The sequence below is a fragment of the Macrotis lagotis genome, chromosome X, assembly GCF_037893015.1.
Source record: "Macrotis lagotis isolate mMagLag1 chromosome X, bilby.v1.9.chrom.fasta, whole genome shotgun sequence".
Classification (NCBI taxonomy): domain Eukaryota; kingdom Metazoa; phylum Chordata; class Mammalia; order Peramelemorphia; family Peramelidae; genus Macrotis; species Macrotis lagotis.
This window is the reverse complement of record NC_133666.1, coordinates 173099439-173126411: the sequence shown is the minus strand read 5'-3', so window position 1 is coordinate 173126411 and position 26973 is coordinate 173099439. Positions and strand designations below refer to the sequence as shown.

The window sequence follows — 26973 nt, the reverse complement described above, 5'->3', positions numbered from 1 at the left end:
TTTGGGCACCATAGTTTGGTAAGGATACTGATAATTTACTGCACATCTAGGAAAAAAAAGTCAATCATGATAATTAAAGGACTTGACATGCTACCATATCAGGTTTGATTGTTGCAACAGGATGTAATGGGTCTAACATCTGTAGAGGGGATGGCTTTCTATCTTTCTTCAAGTATTTGATAGGCTGGCATACAGAGAAGAATTTTACCTTTTTTTTCCTCCTTTGCCCAGAGGGCAAAACAATAAGCCCTGTGTGGAAGTTGAAGAGAAGCAAATTTTAGCTAAATATAGGAGAGGAAATGCTTACTGAGAAGAGTTATCCAAGAGTAGAATGGATGCTTTCTGAAGTAGTGAATTCATCTTTACTTGAGGATTCAAGAAGTGTTTGAATGACCATTTGTGGGGATTTAATTGAGGGGATTCCTATTGCTGTACTAGTTATATTGGATGTCCTTTGATATCTCCTCTAAATCTGATTTTAAACCATTCTAGTTGTGGTTACTGAATGATTTAGAGCAGGGATGGGGACCTTTTTTTCCCTAAGAACCATTTGGATATTTGAAACATAATTCACAGGTTATATTTGGTCAAAGATTTAATTAATTTACCCCTAAACACTTACTAGATTTATTGAATTTTGAATCCAGCCTGTATCAATAGAGCCTGTGGTTCAGAGGTTCCCCACCCCTGATAAGGAGGTACAGATGAGTATGCTAAATCTGTAGAGTCTGCATTAATAATATAAAATTAAGGTAGTTAGAGCAACGATGAGGTTTGTTAGGCTGAGTTAAAAATTAATAGTTTTTGGAGACCACAGACAATTCAATTTAATTCAATTTAATTCAATTTATTGATTATTATTATATATTAATATTATATATATTATTAATATCAATTTATAATGTAACATAAAGAGAAAAAAGTAGTATCTGTTCTACTAGGGCAATGATACATACAATACAACAAAACACTACAATACAACTTAGAACTTGATAAAACATATAGAAGAGAGACTGAGGAAGGAGGTGGGGTGAGAATCCATTAAGACATTATGGGAAGAAGACTACAAAAATTTTACTAGTCAGAGATGTACTGGGAACATGATTCAGATATATGAGGAAGATAGTCTCCTAGTGGAATAATTTGGGAAAGTTCAAAATACAGGAGATATTTAGTGAGTAGCTAGTATTAGGCTAGCAGTAGTTCAACCCACAGTTTGATTGGAAGGTAAAGTAAATGAAAGAATAATCTGAAATAAGGCTGGTCAAAGATCAGTTCAAATAGTGGAAAAAGAAAGGTTTTGAAGAATTCAGTAATATGGTAGGACAGTAGTGGCAGATAATTTTGGCTATGTAATATAGAACTAATGGAAGGGAGGATGGTCAATGAAGAGATGACGTAGCTAATAACTGACCAAGCTGAAATAACAGACATCAAGGAATAGGCCAAAATCCCTTAATTTCTTGCATTTTTAGATCTTGATTTCAATAAGGGTTTCTTTTTTTTCTTCCAATGAATAACCTCTACTTTGGCTTCTTCCCCTCCCCCTAACAAACGTCTAGCCCATAAGAGGTCAAATGGTTATGGTCTTCATTCATTATATGTGCTGTCATTTATTTTACTCTCTTTTGTTCTTTCAAGTAATTATAAGAAAATAGCTCTTCTTTTTAAGGCTCTTGAATGAAGAATAATGACCTTGTTATATAGCCAAGGTTCATATGTTAATAGTAGGGTACTGTAGTTTGAGTCCTAATTTTTTATCTTCTGAGTCATCAGTACATAAAAAATTAAATAAGAACTCTAAGGAAAGAATGGCAGCCCATCCTAAATTTGGTACGATGTCATTACTCAGAAGCCACAATGACAATGTGATTGCTTTCATTAGAACATGGAAGAATGTGATTTGATGAAGTTGGTAGACTTCTTTCAATTGACTGTGTTTTCATAGTTCTAAAAACCCTGCTCTTCATTTCACCTTTTCTTAAAAAGTAAAACAAATAGAAGAAAATTGGTCTAAACTTTTTTTCAAGAGAAAGGGGACTGACACAAATTTATAAGTAGTATGAATTCAACTTTTAAAGTAAGCTGGTTAACGACAACAAAACCCAAGCTTGGCTCCAAAATAGATATAAGAAAACACTTTTTATTGGTAGAGGATGTACAAGTGAGGAATGTTTTATATATTTAAATTCTTGTTATACATAATGACTTTCTGGTGAGGAAGAGAGGAAAGGTATATGAAGGAAATATAGACTCTGTAAAAAATTACCAATAAAAAAAATTAAAAAAAATGAAGATCTCTGAGGTTAAACACTGTCTCATAATGAAATAATGGAATTACCTAGCATTTGTTGTCAATTATTCAAACTTCTTCCCTAAAAATAGTTCTAGATAATGGATCTGGATTTAGTTACCCATTCAAATAGACCTGAACTCTAAAACTAAAGATACTCCTATGGGAAGCAGATGTTAAACAAGTAGTTTTAAAGAAAGAAAGAAAAAAAAAATCTAAAATATTTGCTTTTACTAAAAGCGCTTAATACTTGCTAATTGATATTCTAGGACTGTTTTTCAAAAAACAGACAGGAAGAAAATAGAAACTAGAACATCACATTTTGAGACAATACATTTTTGTGCTGGGTAGGGTGATGGCAGAAAACTTCCTGTTACTGCAAAGCAGCTTGAGAGCACATAATGTTCCTTCACCTTCACACTGCGAAAGATATTTAAAGCTAAATATTAGGCACTGGGAGCACCAGCAGATAACATATTAGGCAAGACTTAGAGGTATCAAATTAGCGCTAGGAATTTTCTCTGAAGCAGTCTTTTATTCATATAAAGATTCCCCAGGGAAAGGCCTGGGCCTATTACATTTGGCTTTACTGTGAAGCTATTTTAAAAATTGTATGACTGATTCAACTATATTAGAACAGACTAACAAAATACCAGCAGCTAATAGTGAAGACCTGGTATATTGCTTTTTCATGCTTCCTAAAATATGAAGTATATTCATTTTAATTTCCATTATTCACAATCTCATAATAGTTTGAGCAGCAACATTTTTTTTGGAGAGGCATAATTTGCCAACTGTCTCAGTAATTAATTTTATGTATATAAAACAAACTATGATAAAAACAGTGTGTCTGTTAGAATGTGTGTCTCCTAAAATATAAGCTCATTCTCAATGAAATCATTTTTCATTCTTTCTGGCCTTTTGGGGGGTTTGTTTCTGAGGGAAAAGAGTTCTTAAAAATATCCAAAATCCTAAATAAACAAGTGTTTGTTTTTCTGACTAAATTGTTAGAGTTATATCCATAAATATAAATGGCAGCAGGCTGGATTCTATTTTATTTGGAAACAAAACCAGAAGACTTATTTCTGAAGACATGAAGATAGTTCAGTTATTTCAGTTATCCACTTCTGGAAATCAACATTTTGTATTAATATTTACATGTACCCTTAATTCAATGTTCTTCCCTCTCTAAATTATTTAGAAAATGTGTCTTTTTGTCTCACAAAATACTTGGAGCAAAGAAAAGACATGTGATTTCTTCATGGCCATATGAACACTCTATGGGAAAAGCTGATGACAGAACTTAAATCTTAAGATTTACAATTAGGTCCTTTATCAAAATAGGGCTGATATTGGTCTAGGACTTGATAAAACCAACTTCCTTTTTTTTTTTGCAGATGAGAAAACTGAGGTCCATAATGGCATACAGAATGTCAAAATGAGAAAGGACTTGGCCTATTTTGTGTGCTAGGATCTGTGGCCAGAAAGGCAAAGCAAAGCAATGTCAGCCCTCAAGAAGTTCACATTCTATTGGGTGAGGTGGGACAAAGATAGGAGAAAGATTTGTAATGTCTAATAAGAGGCAGGGGTAAGATTTGAATCCAAGTCTTCTTACTTTGGCTATACTCCTCTTTCACTATATTTTTCACTTTGCCTTTTGGTAGTGTTAGAATCCCTAGACTGTAACATGCCACCTGTACCACATTCCCTGGTTCCAGTGAGCTTACTGTAGCATAAGAAAATTTAAAACAACAACAGTAATATCAGGAAATGCTCATACTACCTTCACCTTCACATTGAGAAATATAGTTAAAGGTAAATGTCAGGTTCTGTGAGCACACTAGCAGATACAATAAAGTTATATTATCATTACACTCCACTGCCAAACACCCCCAGGTTGCCCATTCCACATTTAATCAGAGAACTAATAGCTTGGATCTCTTGTCTCTTCCTTTCCCTTTCCTCTCCCCCTCCCCATTCCCCTACCACCAAGCCCAGACCCCAAAGGAACCACCAATTAGGTTGCCAGTTTCCCTTGCCTTCTCTTTTCTGCCTTTACCCAGACTCCAAAGGGCCTGAGGATATGAAGAATAACAGAGATGTTCATACTCCTTGGATGACTTGGGAATCACAACTATGAGCCTTCTAGTGAGATGGCAAACCACGAGGACTTGCTGCCACTGCAACCTAAAATCCTTGCTGCTATTTCCAAGTGCCTAGGCACTGTATCTTACCAGCTGGTGCCCCTTAAGGATCTCTAAGCCTTTCCATCTATTTTATAGCTGAACTCTTTTCTTATACCATCTTCTTCAAATGGAGCAGGAGTTCCATGGGAGCAATGATTGTCTCCATTTGCCTTTTTTGTATTGCCAGTGCTTAGGATATACAGTACCAAGTGCTTGCCATATTGTGAGGGCTTAATAAATGCTTCCTAACCAATCAATCAAATTAATTCATAGCAGCACATAATATTTTAAAACAAGGATGGAAGAGCTTGTTATTGTAAGGAATTCTGTTTTTCTTCACTGGTGAATTAAATTTTTTTTTTTAGGTTTTTGCAAGGCAAATGGGGTTAAGTGGCTTGTCCAAGGCCACAGAGCTAGGTAATTATTAAGTGTCTGAGGCTGGATTTGAAGGCCAGTGCTTTATCCACTACACCACCTAGCCACCCTGAATTAAATTTTTTTAAAGTGAAGCAATATAAAATTATTTTATAATAAAGATCTTTCTGGGGCAGCTAGGTGGCACAGTGGATAGAGCACCGGCCCTGGAGTCAGGAGTCCTGAGTTCAAATCCAGACACAGACACTTAATAATTACCTAGCTGTGTGGCCTTGGGCAAGCCACTTAAACCCATTTGCCTTGCAAAAAAAAAAACTAAAAAAAATAAGGATCTTTCCTTTTTTTTGTGCTTTTTACATTCATGGATTCTTTACAAAATGGAAGGAAATAGAAAGTTGGCATAAAATCCAAATCAGATAAATTTAAATTGCAACTAACCCATACTGTCATTTTCTTTTCTTTTTACCTTGTTAGTGACATCTAGGAGACAGCTTGCTTCACACAAGGCCACTACGATGGGCACATTCCCATCTTTGCAGGCCACATGCAGCGGAGTATTTCCATGTCTGTCTTGGAAATCAACAAAGCATCCTTGACTGATAAGGGTTTTGATCACTTCCATTTGACATCGTCTTACTGCAAGATGAAGAGCTATGTGTCCATCCTAAAAATAGATATAACAAATACTGAAACATTTTTTAAATGAATATGGATAAACTTTCTCACTAATTTTTTTCTTCCATTGATCCAGTATCTTCGGTGAAAGAATTTCACAACTACAGAACTCAATGAGACATCTTTTGAAAACAGTTGGGATAAATTTAAATCAGGAATATTTGCTGATTAAGCTTCCCCATCTGACTCAATTTTGGGTTTAGGATGGTGGGTATAAGCAGACGACAGGATATGACTAATGCAATGACTTATACACAAAAAGTGCTGAGAAAGAAATTATGTTTAGAAGATGAAGTTGGTCAGTTGCATGGTGAGAATGAGAGACTATTTAAGAGATAGATACCTGGATATTTAAAGAACAATAGCCCTGTCTCTAGTGTACTAGGGTGATGGATTCTTAATAAAGACTCATGGATATATGTGTGTATATATATATATATATATACACACATGAAAATTGCACAAGATGAAAACATAAGGAAGGGCAGTGATTTAAACTAGTGGAGAGAATGTTCAAGAGGAAGACATACATCCACTTAACAACAAGGTAATGTCCACGCAGTGGTCTTCGATAACTAGAATAGGCATTTTAAAAAACTATCTGCATCAGCAATGGTAAAACTAATAATTAACACTTAAAAAGTACTTTCTAATTAAATATCTCTTTAAAGAGTCATAAAATATTAACTCATCAATCCTCATCAGCTTGCTATGGTTCTAACAGATATTTATTTTTTTTTAGTGAACATCAGGAAAAATTGCTAATACAATATTAAAAGCCTTTCCAAGGGCACATTGTAGGACATGTGGCAAAAGGTTATTTATAACATAACTGATTCTCTAGAATTCTCTAGAATGCTTAATACTTTATAAATCTTGCTATAAATAATATTAGAAACAGATTCAATATTGTAGAATCTCTCATGTATAAGAGTCATGGATTTTTTATGATTATTTTAGCTCTGGACCAAGTAAATATTTCATAATAGGGAAATAATAAAATTAACCATCTGGTCTGTATGAAACTATACACCAGGGACAAAATGTTCTCATTTTAAAGTAAATGTGCACTACAAATGGATTGTATTAAAATTTTTTAACTTAAAAAATTAAATTCCATTATCTTGAATTTAATTTTCTGAATATATTATCTTTCCAATGAAATAGAAAATATCTAAAGTAAATGAACTACTTATCCTAAACATTAACAGTATTTTGTTATATATAAGTTCCAGGGAGGATTTTAACTTTGTTCAATATTTATTACAGTCCCTATCTCAAAATTTAAAAAAAAGTAGAAATGAAAACTAAACATTTAATTAATTAAAAAATCTGTTTCACGATTAATGTCAGATGTTAAAAAAAAAAAGAGTTATTTTTAGGAAAGGTCATACAGATGCTCGTTAAGAGCAGAAAACCTTACTTAGTCTATTTAAAAGAATTATAGCTTCCTGAATCTGAGTGTGTTATTTTAGGAAAAGTAATTTAGGAGCACAAGGAGTTCTGCACTACTCTCATTCGCCACATATAATCTCCCACTAAGTGTGACTCAATCACCCATTACTCACCTTGTCGGTTGCATCAAGGTCAGCCCCATGTTCTGCAAGGCATTCCACAATATCATGGTAACCCCGGGCAGAAGCTGTCAAAAGTGGAGTCTCTCCTTCTCTGTTTTTAATGTTCACACTGCAACCTGCCTCACAAAGTGCTTTGGCTACTGAATAATAACCGTGCCAGGCAGCACAGTGCAGAGGAGTTTCTTCTTCCTGGACAAATTGATGAAGGGAGTAGGAGAGGCAAGGGAAAATGAAACATGTTACATGAGAGTTTCTTCCTCAGTGACAAAGCAACCTGGGGATGTGGAAGTAGAAGGGCTTGCACTGACTATAATTGTATAGTACTCATAATCTAGTACTTATCTGCATAAATATTATACTCTTTCCCTCCCCAGACTCAGGCATATGATCCCTGAACTATTTTTCATCTTCAAAACCCAGAGACTAGTAGAGCACCTTATACAGAGCAGAAACTCAATAAATGCTTGATCAATGAATTTCATTAAGAAATGATAGAGCTTGGAAACATCAGTACTGAATACAGTTCTCCCAGGGAGAATTGTGTACAACATCGTGCACAACAACTCTCTCTCCCCTATCATTTCAATTCTTCAAATAGCTAGAACATCTTTGTAGATTTCTGAAGTTCTTAATTCAGCTGCCTCAACATGTTAGAGATAAATTATGACTTGACTGACATTGTCAGCTAAACTGTGAGCAATGAAAGTTTGGAGATGAGTGAATTTCTGCTATTTTTCTTAAAATTGCTTAACTCAAGATTCTTAAAATTAGAAGAGTTTTCATTCAGATGATTATATTTCCAACAGTATCTAGTCACAAACTGCTCTGATATACATCCAGAGTCATCTAAGTCTGGGATAATTACTGGGTAATTTTCTTCATGATTTTTGTGAGCCAGTGATTACACATATCCAGGAAGGTAGGTAGTTGTGGAGCATTCAGAAGGATGAGGCTTTGATCAACACTATGAATCACTACAAATATTTATTAGAGACTTTGTGCTTTCAGGTGGCCACTATACATCAGGCTATAAAAAAAGAGACGTATATCAGCATGGTTTCTGATCTTTGGGAACTTACTATTTAGGACAGAACCCATAAGTTGTATAAAAATAAAAAGTACTTTTGGTTGGTCTAATTAAAAAAAAAAGTGGAGGAATCCATGGTGAGATCTTACAATCAGTTTATCAGTTAATGATGACTCACCTTGTCCTGAAAATCTGGATTGGACCCAATACTGCAGAGTAGCTGAACCACATCAACATGGCCATAGCGAGCTGCTACATGAAGAGCTGTTTCTCCAGACTGAAAAAAAAAAATCAGAGGCAATGTTTCTCAACCTTATTTTTTAGTACCACAAATCATGTGGGGATCAAAATGCTGTTAGGGATTCTTATACACTCATTCATGAATATATCATTCCTACTTGATTACTTGTGGTTACATCAAGTAACCAAACTAATCTACTCCATCTAGACTGTTCTTTCCATCTGGGACAGAATGGGACAGAAATCAAAGGACAGAATGTCACATTCTTTGGGGAAACCAATCACTTGCAATCACTTCTGTTGTATTATAGTAAAAATAATAATAATTACAAAGTGCTTACTACATAGTAAATTATGTTATCCATTGTAATGTTATCCATTATAATATTAATGTATAAGCTTATATAATGTGTGTGTTTAAATATGTTTAAATATTTATCTATCACTAGATATAAAATAATGTTTGTACTTCATTTTTTTTAGGTTTTTCCAAGGCAAATGGGGTTAAGTGGCTTGCCCAAGGTCAGACAGCTAGGTAATTATTAAGTGTCTGAGACCGGATTTGAACCCAGGTACTCCTGACTCCAGGGCCTGTGCTTTATCCACTGCACCACCTAGCCGCCCCTTGTCCTTCATTTTCAAAGAAGACCATGGCATCAGGGAGGTGATGCCATTACAAGCACATGAACTGAATTTGAGTCACCAGTCTCATTTTCTCCTCCAGTGTCACCTAGGTCCATTGGAGATGATTCTGAATGTAAGGCAATTAGGCTTAAGTGACTTGCCCAAGGTCACACAGCTAGTAAAAGTCAAATGTCTGAGGTCTGACTGATGAGAATGATAATATGCCTTATATCACAGTTTCAAGATCTGGATATCTGCTTCAGCTCTGCCACCAACTAGCAGCAACACTAGATCAAGTCACTTCATTCTGCTTAACTCAGTTTGCTAATCTATAGAAATCTAAAACAATGTTTTGTATCTTTTTTTTTTTTCATAGAGTTGCTATGGAGATTAAAATGAAATCATTTTACTGAGTTTAAATTTCCTAAATGCTATCATTGTGAAGTACAAGACTTGGAGTGAAAAAAGACTTGGGCTCAAAATTTCCTGTGCTGCTTATGAAAGTGACTGTGGGCTAGTCATGTAACCACTCAGTCTCAGGTCACTCTCTAATAAAACTGTTACAAGCTGTGTATGAGTTATTAGGGTGGAAAAAAAAATCACAGGTCCCTGATATATTGAGCTATTTACTAGAAATTTTAAGACTCTCACTAAATCAATTATTTATTACCTGTCAATGAATTTAGTGTGTATGCATCATCTTACTAATTCTCCTAATGCTTCTAGGATGAAATTCGTTATTTTCAACTACTTCACACAACTGAGAAAACAGAGTAGTGAGTAATGAAAATACTTACCCCATGGCAAGGGTAGGTCAAAGAGAAAATAGAATGGAGCTCAGTTCTCTTACTTCAGAACCAGCCCAGTGTTCTGTCCACTAGAACACTGGCATGCTTTTTGTGTTTTCCAAGCTGAAGATGAACTTATTCACCATCTGCATAACAGAGCCTCTTGGCAGATTGAACCAAGTTGGCTGATTTCAATATTATTGCAAAATATCAGCCCCCAATAATATTCACTTTAAATACTCTGCAAGGAGATTTTAGTTCTTAATATTTATCCTTTGAGTAATTTTTCACTCAATAATAAGCAAAGTCCACATATGCATCTTTCCATAACATTCTTTAGTTACACTTCAGAAGATTATTACCCTTACCTTATCTTTAACATCCAAAGGGCATTTGTTTTCATTAAGAAATTTCAAGGTCTCTACATGACCATGTCTAGAAGCCCAATAGATTGCATTTGATCCAGCCTGTTTAGAAATAATATAAAAAGTCACTTCCAGTTAGCTGATGGCTTCTGTTTCCTACAGAAACTCATGCTCATCCATAGTCATTTTCAAATATATCAAGAAATAACCAAGTCAGACATTCCAAGTAGACTCACTTTAAACTTTAGCAAAAAGCCATATTATTTTGTTGGTTATATATATGCATATAAATAAATTATAACATAAAATTATAAATTTAATAAACCAAAACCAAATTCTTTGAGAAACTCATTTCCAAAGAACTAGGCATAACAATAAACAATATATCCTAACAATTGTGTGATTAGCAGATAATCTTCAATAGTTTAAGGGATAAAAGCAAAACAATACAATATTCTATTACTCTAAATTGAATTCTATATTCTAATTCTATAATCTAGTATTCTCAATGAATTCTAAACTCAAAATTATTCTAATTTAATTATTCTAAAATGATTGTTTGAACAATGTAAAAGTTATCAGGAGAAAATCAGTGACATCAGTATTACTACCATGAGATTATTCTTACAGTATTTTTTTTTTGTGGAAATACAATTTGAAAAACTATTGTTTTTGTTGCTCTTTCACTGTTGCCCTTCATGCTAGCACATTTAATTTCTGGTAATGTAAAATAAATAATGGAAACTTTCTCAAACATTATATTTAACATTGTTCAAGAAATATTATGAAAGATAAATAAAATCTGGCAGTATACAAAGAAAAGAAAAAAGAGAGCATCATAGAGAGAATTGAGGTTTTATTAGACTTAGGCTTCATCATAAGATCATAAACTTAGAGATGGAAGGGAGCTTATAAACCATCAAGTCTTCCACCTTCATTTTATAGATGAGGAAACAGGCCCAGATAGGTCTATGATTTATCTGAAACAGACTCATAACTCAGGACTTTTTCTTTTGAGTCCAATTCCCACTGTCCCACATCAGATTCCGCAAAAGTAAAGAAGTCATAATAAATGCTCTTACTTCCTCCTTAATGGGAATTTTGTAGGGAAAGTACTTTGTGAGCTATGCAGAGCTATAGAAATAACATTGTTATTGCTGAACATAGTCTAGATGCAGAGCATCTATCTAACTTCCCCTATAGATGGATATATTTTGATTTATGAAATTTGAAATTGCATAAAAAATGAACTGGGTACCTTTGTGCATTTCCCTGTTATTTTTAAAACAATGTGACACCAGTCCTTAGAAAACCATCAAAATCCTTTTAGTATTCATTCAATTGAAATGAAAAAGCATTATCACCTTATCCTGGACGTCTATTCTTGCACCTCTCTTAATGAGTAATTGCAGCATCTGAATATTCCCACAGCCAGCAGCAATCAATAATGGAGGTGTCCCATGCTGAGAATAAACAGGAGGAATATACTTTTCAAATACTGAGGTTTGGTAAGAAATGAATAAGTGCACATTTAAATGTCCTAACATTCCCCTTCAGCATTTTCCCTAAACAATCAACATCAATGTTGTCCTACTTCTTCAAAACAGAAGATAGTCAAAAGAGCTACATGTATTTTTCTGACCCAGATTTCTCTTTTTGATTCATGATTTAAAGTGACATTTTCATTTACAAGAATGAGTAGCTTTCAAATTTTACAGACAGAAGCACCATCATTTGACTCTCATGTGCCAAAAAATTCTATAGGCCTAATTCAAATCAACGTGTAAACAAAATGACTTTTGTCCTGTGATTTGAGGTTTTACAACTAGTAGGGTACAGGGAAATCAGCTATACTCTTTTCACCTAAAGCTTCTCAGCCGTATCCTACTTTTGATTCAATGGCCTCTTGCTACACAATATGACAAATAAGTCAGACCATGCTAGTAGAATCATGTCATACTTTGTTAGGCTGATTAACATCATAGTTAGTCAAAGAGCCCAGAAGATGTTGAAGTCCAGGAACGTTGTCATCATTGATGGCATGAATGACTGCTTTCATCACAAAAGAATCTTCTTCATCCTTGAAAGAAATAAATAAGAAAAAATAAGAGTAAATTGGCTATTTATACATACATACACATATTTATTAACTCAATAAGGATTTTGGTATAAAATTTTAATTCTAAGAATATCAAAGGTAATAAAGAGAACCATGCATCCAAATCTACTAATATAATTCCTTTAAAAACAAAATTATTGATCTCTTGTTTTTATATGATTTTCATTTTCTAATATACCTTTCCTACTTCCCCTCCCCATGGAGCTATCAAAGAAGAACAAAAATGAACAAAAACATTTCAGCAAAATCAACCAAAATAACAACTGACTTTGACAGTACATGAAACATTCCACACTCAGTTACCCCAGTTCTGCAAAGGAAAGAGATGCATCTTCTCAACTCATCTTCAGAACTATATTTGAACATGTAACTATATATCATTGTTTCTTTTTAAAAATTCACACTGTGATCGTAATTATGTATCTTATTTCCCTGGTTTTGATTCCTTCATCTTGTATCTCTTTATTTTTCATATTTACTATTTTTGTCAGTGTAGTGATATTCTAATACTTCAATGTATCATAGTTGTTTAGCAACTTTCCAATCAATGGGCATTTTTTCTATTTTTTGTTCTTTAATACTTCAGAAACTGGTGCTAGGCCTTGAGTGTGGGAGCTATTTTTTTGCCTTTCTTGGTATTCCTGGTGTTTAGCATAGTGACAGAAACAGGAGAAGTTTAATAAATTCTGGCCCACTGAGTTATATGTAAGGCACCTTGCTGTTTTTCATGTTGTTGGGATAAATACTTATGAATGGGACTTCTGGGTCAAAGAGTATGGAAAGTTAATTTAAACTAATGAACACTGACAGTTTACCAGCATCTACATAAATTACAACTTATATATGGACTGCTAGAAAGGAAACATTCAGTATTTAGTAATTTTTAAAATCAATTACATCTCTTTGTTTATAAAGCATGTCACTAGACCAATTTCAGCTACCCCTATATTAAATGCAATCAGAACCTTAGAGACATAGTCTAGGACTGTGGAAGATCACTCTTAGCTATAGAGTCTGAAGACCTGGAGTCAAACTGTTAAGACACTTAACATCTCTGGCCTCCGTTTTCTCATCTGTAAAAAGAGGGAAATAAACTAGACAGTTTCTAAGGTTTCTAACAGCTCATCATTTATGATTTTACAACAACTTAAACTATCTTTATAAGTAAAGGGTAAAGCAAAAGAGCATGTACTTGAAAATGTTTTCCTAATTAACCATTTTTCAACTAACAATGGTAATGATGACGATGATAACAATAATAATTACTAGCATTTACATAGTATTTTAAAGGCTTGAAAAGCACTTTACATAAATTATCTCACTTGGAAAGAGTTTGTGCTATCTCTAATACATTCATATGTCAGGCTATGCCAAAAATGAGACATATTTAAAAGATCACCAGAAAAGTAAATTTGAAAAAGAAATTAAACCAAAGTATGCTCTATCTTTTGGATTTATAAATTTATGACTCTGTCTTTTAAATGTATAAATACTTTAGAAAAAAGTGTATCTATACAGAGCTAATATTAGTTTTTTTGGCAAAATGCCAAAAACATCTTTTCCTTTCTCTTTTCTGTGTTCTGTAGCCTTAAAAATTCACATTAGGTTTTAATAAAAAATTATTTAGTTTATTATAAGAATAAAGTCTGCATGAAAATGGACTTTTGTATATTCTGAGTTACAGTACACATTTGTTTTTATATTGCTATCAAAACTGGCCCATAGAAAATGTCTGTAAATGAGAAAAGCAAGAAGAATTGGGGAGAAAAAAGAACACAGAAGAGGAAAGAAAATGGAGGATGAAAAGAGAAGGAAACATGAAACTTCTAGTATAGTAAATCTTGTAACTAACATGAGGAAATAATCTCTGAATGGACAATAGTTCATTTGACAAATAACATGCTTGTTCTATAGTCTGTCTTTGTTGACATTAACCTTTTCAATAATTAATCTAAAAATTCTAGATATTATTTTAATCTAAACATTTTACTCATTAGCATCCTTATTATCTTAGACTACTAGTTCTCATTCTTATTTCTTCTCACTATTCATTCTATCATTTGCCTTTTTAAATTCCTTTTCTTTAATTTTATGTTTCCTCTTATTCTATTCTCTTTGTTCAACACCTTAGATTAGTTAAACTAAGGGTCAGGGGAAAAGTCAATGTTGAAATAGAAGCCAAGGATAGAATTCTTGGATGCTATTCAGGAATCATGAAAATATTAAGTTGCTAGAGGCATGACAGTTCCCATAGAAAGCCTGTATCTGTAGGATTCCTGTCCTTTTAGATTTAACAAAAAGCCCTGTTGTTTGACTGTCAGGGAAAGGCTCATCTAACTCAGATGTTTAGAGTCTTATCAGGAGGGTTAATCTGAGATTAACTTTCAATTTGGATTGGAGGAAAAAATCTGTATTCACTCTAAATGGCCTTTGGGCAGTGAGTACATTGTGAATAAATCAAATGTAGCTTTGGCAATAAAGCTTTGGTAATAAAGTTCATAACTTCTCTTAGGGCATAATAGCAATTACTTTTACATTTTCTTGCTCCCCTAGGGTAGGTTTTTTCCTCTAATACAGTTTATAATTTGAGATTCTATATTATCAATGAAAGCAGATAGTTTTCATTTCAGTGGCTGTAAATGGCCTTTTTAGCATGGACTAATTCCTCCCTTTTTAACTGCTCTCTGTTCAAGAGGGAATAAAGAACAACACCAACCATAATAAAAAAGAAAAGGTAGAAGAATATATTCCATCAGTCTCCTCTCAAGAAGAGCTAATAATATATTGCTATGTTATTCAGATTATAAATGATTTAGGTTACAGAGGAAAGGTATAGCTTAAATCTTATACATGTATGATACTAAGAAAAGACCATATGAAAGTCAACATGCCTGCTTACCAGAGTGTCATCACTTCTGGCGACGCTCATGTTACTCCTAGACAAGAAGGACCTGGATAATCTTTGGCACAGTGATATCAATCGAACAGATTGCTTGGAAGAGACACAGACATGTATACAGAAAGAGAGAAAAATAATTTTAGATAACAATGCTCAGATTCCTGTAAATTACGAGCACTCTGAGATATATTTCTCTAATGACACTATAAATTGCTGACTGCAGATGAATACTCTGCTGATATGGGAGAGTGTGTGAAGCATGATTAGATGAAGTGAATTCTATCAGTCTATTAAGTGAACAGTATTCTATTCCCTTAGGAAGTGATCCTACAAGGCATTTAGAACAGATACAAATCTGCTGCAACAAAAGATTCTCTGCTTGGAATTTCATTCCATGATAGGATTAGAACCCCATTTCCCTCTCAGTTCACATCTTGAAATTTCTTTTTATGAATGCTATTTGTATCCTAATGCATACTTTAGAGTTCTCCTTATCAATAAAGCACAGCATGATATTAAACCATTAAGGGTGAAACCATACATGAACATTAATAAATTAGATGATTATGAAATTTCACCAAAGGGCAGAAAACTATCTATGGACCAACACAGAAAGAATTCACAGGAACTAGAACTTGAAGGGATTCTTAGAGGTGATCAAATCCAATCTCTTAACTCTGCAGATGAGGAAACAGAGGCCCGCAGAGGGGAAGTAACATGCTCAAGTTCATACAAATAATGAGTGGCTGAGATTTGAACTAAGTTTGCATGACAATTTCATTTGCAGCACACTGCCTCCAGATGAAGAATTGTTTGGTTTGAGGGGGAAGGACTTGAGCATTTAATGAAAAAAGACAGAAACAACCTGGTAAAGGTTTTGTATCAGAAGCATCTGGATATTTTTAGTAAGTTCTGAACCTTGACAAGAGGATTAAGGCAAAATGAGGCTAAGATTTACTGAAGTGGGTAGAGGTCATATTATCTAGAAATGTATGTCTCCTTTCTCCCACATGGGACCCTTCAATGGTGATTTTTAAACATGGATTTGCTGTGGGGTTGCAAAAAGGAAACATGCTTCAGGCACAATAGGAAAGAGGTCTGGATTTGAAAGCAGAGTGCAAATTTGAATTCCAATTTTGCTATCCACTACGTGGAAGAGACTCTAAAGAATCTCTCCTTATCTGTAAAACAGGAATTGAGCTAGATTACCCTTGATGTTTCTCTCAATTCTAAATCAATCATCCTATGATCCAAGCATGAAGTTGAGGCCATTATATTTAGCTTTTGATTTGACTCCAGGTGCCACTTGTTATATTATGAAACTGAAGGCTAACTTAGAACTTTTATTCTCTTTTTCCCTTCTGAATTTTATGAAAGTAACTGTGCCTCCCATTATTCCTTAAAGGGAAGATCAAAATGAAGAGACAGGTGAATTTGAGGAACAAGAGAAGCTAAATGCTTGTGACTGCTGATTGTTTTGAATATTTCCTTCCAGGAAGTACTAATTGCAAAGCAAACAGAACACTTTTAGCTAATCATTCTTCATTTAAATATTTTGCTGCTTAAAATAATGAATAAATGAATTAAAATGGACAAATATTTATCTGTTCTTGGAATCAATATTTTTTTAATTTTGAGTTTAAAAAATATATAATTTTAGGGGAGGCTAGGTGGCGTAGTGGATAGAGCACTGGCCTTGGAGTCAGAAGTACCTGAGTTCAAATCCGGCCTCAGACACTTAATAATTACCTAGTCATGTGGCCTTGGGCAAGCCACTTAACCCCCTTGCCTTGCAAAAAAAAAACCCTAAGAAATATATATAATTTTAATTATTATAATCATCAACAATGCAAAATACCATTTAAAAGTAGATAGGATATCTTGACGAGAACACTTCAAAAATTCTTTGTAAAGCAGGAAACAGCAAAGCATTAAATAGTTAAACAATTTGATAATTTCATTTTATATGCTGTCAACATAAAACAGAACAGAATTTCACAGTGAAAACAAAAATAATTAATCTACTTGTCTTTGCAATATTCTTACCTTCCATTTTTTTCGGGCTGCAAACTTTTTGAATTTTTCCATATTTACTGCAGATGCTTTCCTACTAAGTGCTTGTTGACTATCTTTAGGCTAAACAGAGAATTAAAAACAGAAAATTAAAAAAATTCCTCCTATATTATTTTATTATAATTAAACTTCTCTGTATTTTCATAGTATTCAGTAAGTACATGCAGCTTATTAAAATGCTTTAAATGGTTTGGGGATAATATGCAGAGAATTTGGAAGCTATTTAGAAAAACTTATTAGAGTATATTATAGGGAAAAAGTCACTAATACAGGAATAGCAAATGCAGATGAAAATTTATTCTAATATAAAATGTAGGTGGTCTATGTAAGAAGTAAAAAAATTCACTATAAGGAAGCTTTATGATTACATGACTTTAGCAAGGGAAAAATGTTATCTAACGTTTCTATGTTTCGAATAATTGTTTAATACCTTTTCATTTGATAGAATCAGGAATTTGATGTTTTAAAATGCCATAGAGACAAACTATTCTCTATACCAATCATATAGTATCTTTAAAATTTTTTTATTTATTTAAAGCAATGGGTTAAATGACTTGCCCAAGGTCACACGACTAGACACTTATTAAGTGTCTGAGGCCAGATTTGAGCTCAGATCATCCTGACTCCAGGGCCAGTGCTCTATCCACTGCACCACTTAGCTGCCCCCCCCGCCCCAAGGTCACTATCTTCATGGACAACCTATTCTCTAGTTATGCCAACTTTGTGAGATCAATTTTCATTGAATCAAAATCTACCTCCAGTTTCTTTCCCTGATTAGTCATAGTTATATCCTAATTCTGTATGTCTTCAAATATTTTAGGACATTTTTCTTTATTCATATTTTGCCTTCATTTTCACTTCTTTAGATTAATTAAGCACACCACACTTAATTCCATCAACCAATCATCTATAATGAAGCACCTTTTTGATTGCTTTCATCTGAAATTTGAAATATGGATCTGGAGAAATGACTATATTACTTTAAATGTGATCTCATGTGATATGCAATAGAGAAAAAGTATACTTTCTTAAGGCTTTATATAATTAGAGATTTTAAAATCTAAACAGATTTAAAATTCATCATATAACACTTACCTTAATCCAAGGATGCTGCAGACTATCTTGAATTGTCATTCTTTTCCTTTTGGGGAGAGAAAAAATGTTAAAACTATAGAGGCAAACATAAAGACTATTTTAATGCAGACAAAGCAAACCATATTGCTGTTGAATTATGTCCAACTCTTCATTTGATTTTTTCTTGGCAAAGATACTATAGAGATTTGTTGTTTCCTTCTCCAGTTCATTTTGCAGATGAGAAAACTGAGGCAAACAAAGTTAAGTAACTTACCCAACATTACACAATCTTGTCTGAATCCAGATTTGAACTCAGATATTCCTAATTCCAGGCCTGGCAAATCATATACAGAAACTCTAAAGTACAGCCAAATAGGGATGGCTGGTTTTTCAGAAAAAGGCTGAAAGCTACACCTACATCTTTGAAAATCATTAACGAAGCCAAGATAAATAAATCTGTGCCTGTGTGGAGGACATGGCATTTTCTAAATTCTCTTCACATAGAAGACTTTCCCTTTGCCAACAAAGAAACAGCCAGTAGTCAAAAAGGTCAAACTTTTTACTCATGCTGATAATGACCAGTTAACATGCCCCATACAGTCAAGGACAACAGATACTTACTTTGGGTCCTTAACTAGAAGTCTTCTTATAAAGTCTTTGGCTAGAGCACTGGTATTACTAAAGAACTCTTCCTCAAATTCATAGTTCACGGCAGATACATTTGCCAGTGTTTCCTGTTTTGTATCACCGAGGAATGGTGAGGCACCACTGAGACTGTAAAAATGAAAATGGAAAGCAGGACATTAATAATTATACCTTGTGTACCAAGATATTTCTCTATTTCCCATTAAGAGAAAAGAGAAAGATTTCTTCTTGGTATGTATAGACATATCATTTCATCTATTTATTTATTTATTTGCTTGTTTGTGTATTTATTTATTTATTTGTTTGTTTGTTTGCTTGTTTTTGCAAGGCAATGAGGTTAAGTGGCTTGCCCAAGGCCACACAGCTAAGTAATTATTAAGTGTCTGAGGCCGGATTTGAACTCAGGTACTCTTGACTCCAGGGTTGGTTTTCTATCCGCTGCGCCACCTAGCCATCCCTAGACATATCATTTTAGAAGGCAGTTATCATTTCTAACATAGTTGAACACAACTGGCAAAAGTTTTGACTTAATTTAAAAAATTCATTTTAAAAAATCAGGTTGGAACAATCTAGCTAAAATTTCCTATTTAAAATGTACTCAGCAGTGATCAACAGCTATGATACAATAATTTTGGGATAACACTGAATCAGAAAAAATTTAATTAACAAAGGGTAAACATTTCCCATATTGTAAAAGAATACAAGTGTGATCCTATTCTATTTAATGTTAAGTGAGACAGAGAAACTCAGTTAAACAAAAGGAGATAAAGAAAATTTCAAAGTCACTAAATATACTTGCTTTCAAAGAAAAATATGCGACTATGTTTTGTGATTTTGGGTACTTACAGAATATAGGTTATTACTCCAATGCTCCTAGGAAGGAAAAAATACATATATACATCAGAAGGGTAGTTAAACAGACTAGAAAATAAAGAGAATCATGGAAAGGTTACTTACCACATATCTGCCTCAAGACCAAGAGGTTCATAATTTACTATTTCAGGAGCTAAGAAAAAATAAACATATCTTAAGTTCTAGAAATGAGTGACCCAATGATGCTATTATTACATAAATTTGAAACAAACAGCTAAAAATTATTCTCTTATAATAAGAAGTATAAGAAATATTACCATGGAAAAATGATTATTCTACCATAATCTAATGCCTACAGGAACATCACACTCACCAACAAATTCTGGGGTCCCAAAGATATTTTTAAATTCATTTCCGAAGTCAATTTTGTGTGCCAAGCCAAAGTCAATTATCTTGATCCGAGGTTTTGGGACATTCCTATCCAGAAGCATTATGTTTTCAGGCTTTTGAAAAGAAAAATTAAGAGCTATCATATATTATTTCTGAAGAAACAGATACAAAATATTCCCGACCCTCTCCCAAGATAACAATGCTTTTGAGTGTTGGGAACATGTCATATATATATATATATATATCACACATATATTCCCTTGCAGACAGTAGGATAGGTCTATTTTGATAAACTAGTTAATTAAGAAGTCCAACCTGGTGGCAGTTAGGTGGCACAGCGGATAGACAACCGGCCCTGGAGGCAGGAGGGTCTGAGTTCAAATTTGTCCTCAGATACTTAATAATTACCTAGCTGTGTGACCTTGGGCAAGTCACTTAACCCTAATGTCTTGCCAAAAAAAAAAGTCCAACCTGGCTCAGCATGCTGTGCTAGATACCACCACATCTCTAAAAAACTGTTGAATATCTCCAGTGGGGATTGGTATAAAGATACAGTTGGAAGAAAATCCTGTAGTATCTATGAGCTAAGTAGATGGAACTGTGGCTTTTAGTCTTTATCCAAGGAAATGAGCAAACTGGAAGTACTTCTTTATTTAGTATATATTGTGTACCTACTTTGTGCAAGTTCATGACCTAGACTAACACAAAGATGTAAAAGACAAAATCACAGCTTTTTATGAGATCACAATCTTTTCAATAAAAAAGGTGAGAGAGCTATACTTTGTATATAAAAAAATTTTTGTTTGCTAATTCCATTTATTAAGGTCTTAAATAAAATCTATTTTTCCCATAGCTTTCCTTGAACTTTCAGTTTTTTTTTTGTTTTTAGGTTTTTGCTAGGCAAACGGGGTTAAGTGGCTTGCCCAAGGCCACACAGCTAGGTAATTACTAAGTGTCTGAGACCGGATTTGAACTCAGGTACTCCTGACTCCAGGGCCGGTGCTTTATCCACTACGACACCTAGCCACCCCAAACTGTCAGTTTTTTAAAAATATCAATAAAAAATGTTTTTTGAAAAACAATTTGTAAACCTTGCTTTATACATAGTAACATACCTTTAGATCAAAGTGAGCAATGTGCTGAGAATGGAGGTAGTAAACACCATTAAGGATTTGTTTGAGAAATTCAGTAGCTTCTTCTTCAGTCAAAGATTCTTTTTCAGCTAAAAAGTCAAAGAGTTCTCCACCTGCAACACTGTGAGAAAGGAAACAGAGTTACTGATGTATATTCAATAATGACATTAATTTATCTTTTGCTTAATCTTCTTTCACAGATGTATGACAGGATGACTGACAGTTAAAATCCTAATCCTGGGAAAAAAGTAATAACTGCTGAAGTCAATATGGGGCAGTATATAGAGCTAGATTATATGGTAGAAAGAGCACTGAATCTGTCCTTAGAGAAGACTCATTTTCCATTTCAAGTCTGGCTTCAAACATTTATTAGCTGTATGTCTCTGGGCAAATCACATAAGTCTGTTTGCATCAATTTCCTCATCTGAAAATTATCTAGAGAAGAAAATGGCAAATCATTCTAGTATCTTGGCCAGGAAACTCTATCTGGGATCACAACTAAGCCAATATGCAAGAAGTCATAAGTACTTTTAGACTTGAATTTTACAGCATTGATTATATTATAATTGAGAGCACTTCGGAGGCAGTTGTGTTAATGTTGAACTGCCTGTTCTAGAACAGAGAAGGGAAAGATAATTTTTTAAAAAACAATTTTAATTTTTTAAAGCCATGTTATATGCATGGATACAAAATACAAACTAACTTCACTGCATGATTTATGGTATGTCTCCCTTTCTGGAATTTAAGATAATGTTCTGAAAATAAGTATAACAGGGAACTCTTTAAAAGAGTAAAATTGACTAATCAATATTTTTATATAATCTTTGTAGTTTAATCACATAGTGAAAGAAAGCCACAACACAATTATAGTAAAGATAAGGTACATATTAGGTAAACTGATTTTTTATTAGGGAAGATATCTATTGAGCACATGTCTTATATATAGTAATAATACATACACACAAATATATAGTAATCTCCATCTGTACTTGTATAGATATTAGTGTATGTTAACTAAAAGGGGGGGAAAATCAGTATCCCTAAAATAAAATGACAAATTCTGAGATTTTTCCCTTTATATGCCATACAATGATTTCATATACATGTATATACATATATATATGTATATATGTATGTTAGGGATCCATACACATATGTATGTATTAATGTATATATGTATGTTCATGGCAGCTATGAGTAAATGACTGGTTCTAAAGTTAAGAGGACCTAAGTTGAAATCTGGCTCAGACATTTACTGCCTATGTGTCCTTGGGCAAGTCGTTTAACCCTGTATTTCTCAAATCTAGGGCCATCAGGACTGGATCTGGGACTGAACCTGTATAGCTCCAAAGGATAAAGTGAGGCTGCTGACTTAGTACAGCAACCCCTCACTCAAATCCAATTCATATGGCTATCAGGGCATCACTTCCCTGATATCATGGTCTTCTTTGAACAAGGACAAATATCATCTCATATGTGTGCCCATACAGCACATATGTAAATATATACACACATAAATATATCTATACACCTATATGTTTTGATTATATCTTCCTTTTTTGAATGTTTTCCTTGATATTTAGAGATGTTCACATATGAAGATGAAATTACTTCTTGTTATTGGGAACCTCTTCCACTCTATCAGCTGTTCTAAAAATTAACATGAGGCCAGACGCCAGGAGGTTCAGAATCCTAGGAAAAGAAGATATTCAGCTATATCAGAGGCTCATTTGATCCAATCTACTCTCACTCAATCACCTCTCTCTCTACCCTCCTTCAAATACCAGTTTAAAATCCTATCATTTACAAGAAACCTTTCCTGATTCCCCTTAATTTTACCCCCCCCATGACTATGTCCAATTCATCTTATCTTAGTTCCCTTTGAACATTAACTCTTTACATACTGTCTTCCCCCATTAAAATATGAACTTCTTGAAAGGGGATTATATTTTTTGTCTTCTTTTTATCCCCAGCATGTAGCACAAATGCATGGAGGAGGAATTTAATACATGCTTCCTTTTGCTGTTGTTCCAGTGCTGCACCTTGAAGCTAATAGTAAATAAGCTAAGGAGAGGTGATAAGAAAGGAGTTGACCACTACTAGGTGACTAGGTGTCTGAGGATAGTAGAATAGAATCAACACCTGGGGCAGTAGACAAGTGAAACCAGAGGGGTGTGTGTGTGTGTGTGTGTGTGTGTGTGTGTGAATCTTTACTGAATTCTAACTCAAATCTCCAGTGTCTCATCATAACACAGAAGTAAGATTAGGTACTTCAAAGCTCTGGTAAAAGAAACAAAGCTATGCTAGAGCTTTGATACTCTAGGGATCTGTAATCTCATAAATGTGGATATTCCAATCAGGGATACAGATTGCACAAGATCCTTCCAGTTCATTTTTCATCCCTCTACTCCAGAAAGAGTCCACTTTAGAACACTGTTGTCCCTTTTCATCTTCTCCTTGCATGGATATCTAACTTGTGTAATGGTTGTTCATGTGATTGGCCCTTTTTTTTTCCTGTTCATATACTTTTCTGATGACATCCCTCACATCACTACTCCCATGTAAATTCTTTGTTTGCAGTGTTTTCCTGCCTACCAAATGGAAAAGGTTTATAGGCCTAGCAACAAATTATTTATCTATTCTCCAAGGAAAAGCCTAGTTAAGTGTGGTGAGGCTCATCATCAGAAACTTGGCAACCAGATGATGAATTTTTATTTTTGTGACTGCAATGAACTGCTCCATTAATTAGTATGGAAAAGGGTTGTGAACCATATAAGTGGAGGGAGGGAATTATCTAAACTGATAAAGTCAAGGACACTTCAACCATTTGTAGGTTGAACTTGAGATTTAAAGCTGTATGGAACCTTGGAAAGTAGATATTCCAATCCCATCATTTGTAGACAGGCAACTGAGAACCACCAGGTGAGTTAATGAGGAATTAGGAGATTAAAGAAAAGCTTCAATTGATGTGAACATTAAAGACTAGTTTAAGGAAAAAAGGCAAAGGAAGAGGAAAATGATGATTCAATTAAATTCTTGGAGAAAAAAGGGAGAATGCCCTGGGGTCCAGGACACATTAGCCACCATGTGGATCTAACTTTTGACTGAGTAGACTTCCTAGGATATGAGGTTGATAATTAATGGTGATACAGGGAGAATGTGGATGTGGCAGTAAATAGACAAGAAGTTACCAATTCTCCTTCAAAGACTAGTATATTAGAAAGTATGAGAATAGATATTGCCATTGTTCAGAAGTATGGTTGGGAAGACATTGTTGGGGGAAGCTAAGTCTTAGTGAAGACAAGTAGATAGAAGGAGGGGGAGAGAAAAGAGATTCAGATGAAGGCTAATTTATTGTTATGCAACAAAGATTCCAGAGGCCATAGTAAAAGGAGTGGGCACAACTGTAATGGGTCATGATTGAAACACAAGTGAAGAGAATAAAGATAAGAAAATGGGAAGTAGGGATTAGTGATAATTTGTTTCTAGACAGTAGATAGATAATACAGGAATAGCAAATGAAACAGGAGACAGGAAAGTGTTAGCCATAAGGATCATAGTAGATATAGGAAAATACTATGAGGGATGCTCATATACTAGAGTTCACACAAGTTCTAGTTCCTCAAAAAAAAAACTCTATTTATTTGACCATAAGTCATCATTCCATTTCTCCATAAGTTTCACTCTTCCTAAACCCATTTCTCACCTTCATTGAGACCTCCAACCCCTCGATCATTTCCTTCCTTTCCATTCTCCACCCTAATATTCCACATCTTAACTTTACACTGTTCTCTGCTCAGGAATATCCTCATCCTTTTGTTCTATTATTTCATTCCCTCAGGATTATTTTTCCTTCAGACTTATTTGCCAGTTGAAAGGAGGCTAGATTCTAGAGAAGGGTATCAAATGTCAACTGGACCCTCATGGCAGAAAGGCAATCCTGTTATTATCCATTAGTTGATGACCTATGTCACTCCTCACAGAGGCTATTCCAAACTTTGATTTCTCTTCCCTTCTTAAGCATTCCATGATTCTTTCTGCTCTCCTCCACTTGGTACCTTGACCCTTACTTTAATGATTGATGTTTGTCCTTCCTACTCAAAGAAGACCATGACAATCAGGGAGGTGATGCCATGATGAGAATAAGAATTAAATTTGAGTGAGGGGCTACTATGCCTCACTTCAGGGCCTCACCAGCTTCACTTTTTTCCTCCAGAGTCATCTGATCCAAGGTCAGATATTGATCAGAACAACTAGAGATTGCATGGATGTGACTTTCCCCGGGTCACATGGCTAGTAGCTGTCAAATTGCTGTCTGTCAAGTGTCTGAGGCCAGATTTGAACTCTTGTCCTCTTGACTCCAAGGACACTCCACTTATAGTTGTCCTTCCCTTACTTTACTTAGAAAATTGAAACCCTTCCCCATGACCTTTCTCCTCACCATTTTCTTCCACTTAAAAGCCATTAATATGATTTCTTTTCTATATCCTTTTCTCTCTCTCAGAATCTGAGAGTGAGGTAGCTTTTCTCCTTGCTAAGTCCAACACTTCTATTTACTAATGTCTTCTCTACTATCTTCAAACACAACCATCTCTTGCATTCTTAAAGACAAACAAAAAAACTATACTATCGTCCCTTGAAGTTATCATTCACCTTCTAAGCTCCTTTTATGCTCCTTAACTAATTTGCAATCTGGTTATTGACCTAATCACTCATCTGAAATTGTATATGACACTAGTAACCATTCTTTCTTCTAAGATACTCTCCATTCTTTAAGTTTTTATGACATTATACTCTCCTAGTCCTTCTGACTGACCAATGCTTCCTTGTTTACAGCTCATCTTTCTTATCATGCTCCCTAATTATATGTATTACCCAAGGTTGTGCCCCACATCTCTTCTCTACCTCTATACTCTCATTTTAGGTAACTTTATCAGCTTCCATGACTTTAATTATCATCTCCACGCAGATGACTCACAGAGTTCTATATCTAGTTTCAAGTTTCTCCTCTGAAACTCAATCCTACTGGTCATCTCAAACTGAATGTCCTAAAAGACATCTCAAAGTTAAGTTGTCCAAAACAGAACTCATTTTCTCCCCCCCCCCCAATCTTATCACTCTTCCAAATTTTTTTATTTCTTTCAAAATGACTACCTTTCTTCCACTCTCCCAGGTTTATAATTTGAACATTAACCTCAATTTTTCACTTTCCCTCATCCCACAAATCCAAATCATTTGTCAAATTTCTCCACATCTACAAGATCTTGCCTTCATCACCTCACACCTATAATACTGGAACAGCTTCGGAGCTTCCCACAATAGTGAATAAACCTAAATAATTCTCCTTAAGTGCTGATCTATCTATGTCATTGTTCACCTCATCAAGGGAGTCACAATTGCCTCTGGGATAAAATGTAAATTCTTCTATTTGGCTTCTTTTTGACCTCAACTGTGCACTATTCCCCTCCCACAGTTTGTGATCAAAACAAACTGGTCTTTTCTTTTGTGGTTGTTTAATTAGTTATGTCTGACTCTTTCTGACCCCATTTGGGGTTTTCTTGACCAAGATACTGGAGTAGCTCATTTTATAGGTGACAAACTGAGGCAAACAGGATTAAGTGACTTGTCCAAGGTCATGCAGTTAGTATATGAACTCAGATCCTCCTGATTCTAGGCC

The 26973-nt window shown here is 34.4% G+C and overlaps 1 protein-coding gene across 2 annotated transcripts in view; it reads right to left on the bottom strand.

The window, feature by feature from the left end:
* Positions 1–26973, bottom strand: part of DAPK1 (death associated protein kinase 1) — a 241603-nt gene that overhangs the window by 64210 nt on the left and 150420 nt on the right. For both annotated transcript variants that reach the window (XM_074207911.1, XM_074207910.1), the window contains 14 exons: positions 21279–21417; positions 20147–20276; positions 19918–19966; positions 19807–19833; positions 18937–19089; positions 18337–18382; positions 17215–17304; positions 15169–15261; positions 12111–12230; positions 11515–11613; positions 10154–10252; positions 8312–8410; positions 7098–7295; positions 5321–5518 (listed from right to left, as the gene is read on the bottom strand). In XM_074207911.1, the coding sequence (XP_074064012.1) occupies positions 5321–5518; positions 7098–7295; positions 8312–8410; positions 10154–10252; positions 11515–11613; positions 12111–12230; positions 15169–15261; positions 17215–17304; positions 18337–18382; positions 18937–19089; positions 19807–19833; positions 19918–19966; positions 20147–20276; positions 21279–21417 (1540 nt within the window). The remainder of the gene's footprint in view (positions 1–5320; positions 5519–7097; positions 7296–8311; positions 8411–10153; positions 10253–11514; positions 11614–12110; positions 12231–15168; positions 15262–17214; positions 17305–18336; positions 18383–18936; positions 19090–19806; positions 19834–19917; positions 19967–20146; positions 20277–21278; positions 21418–26973) is intronic.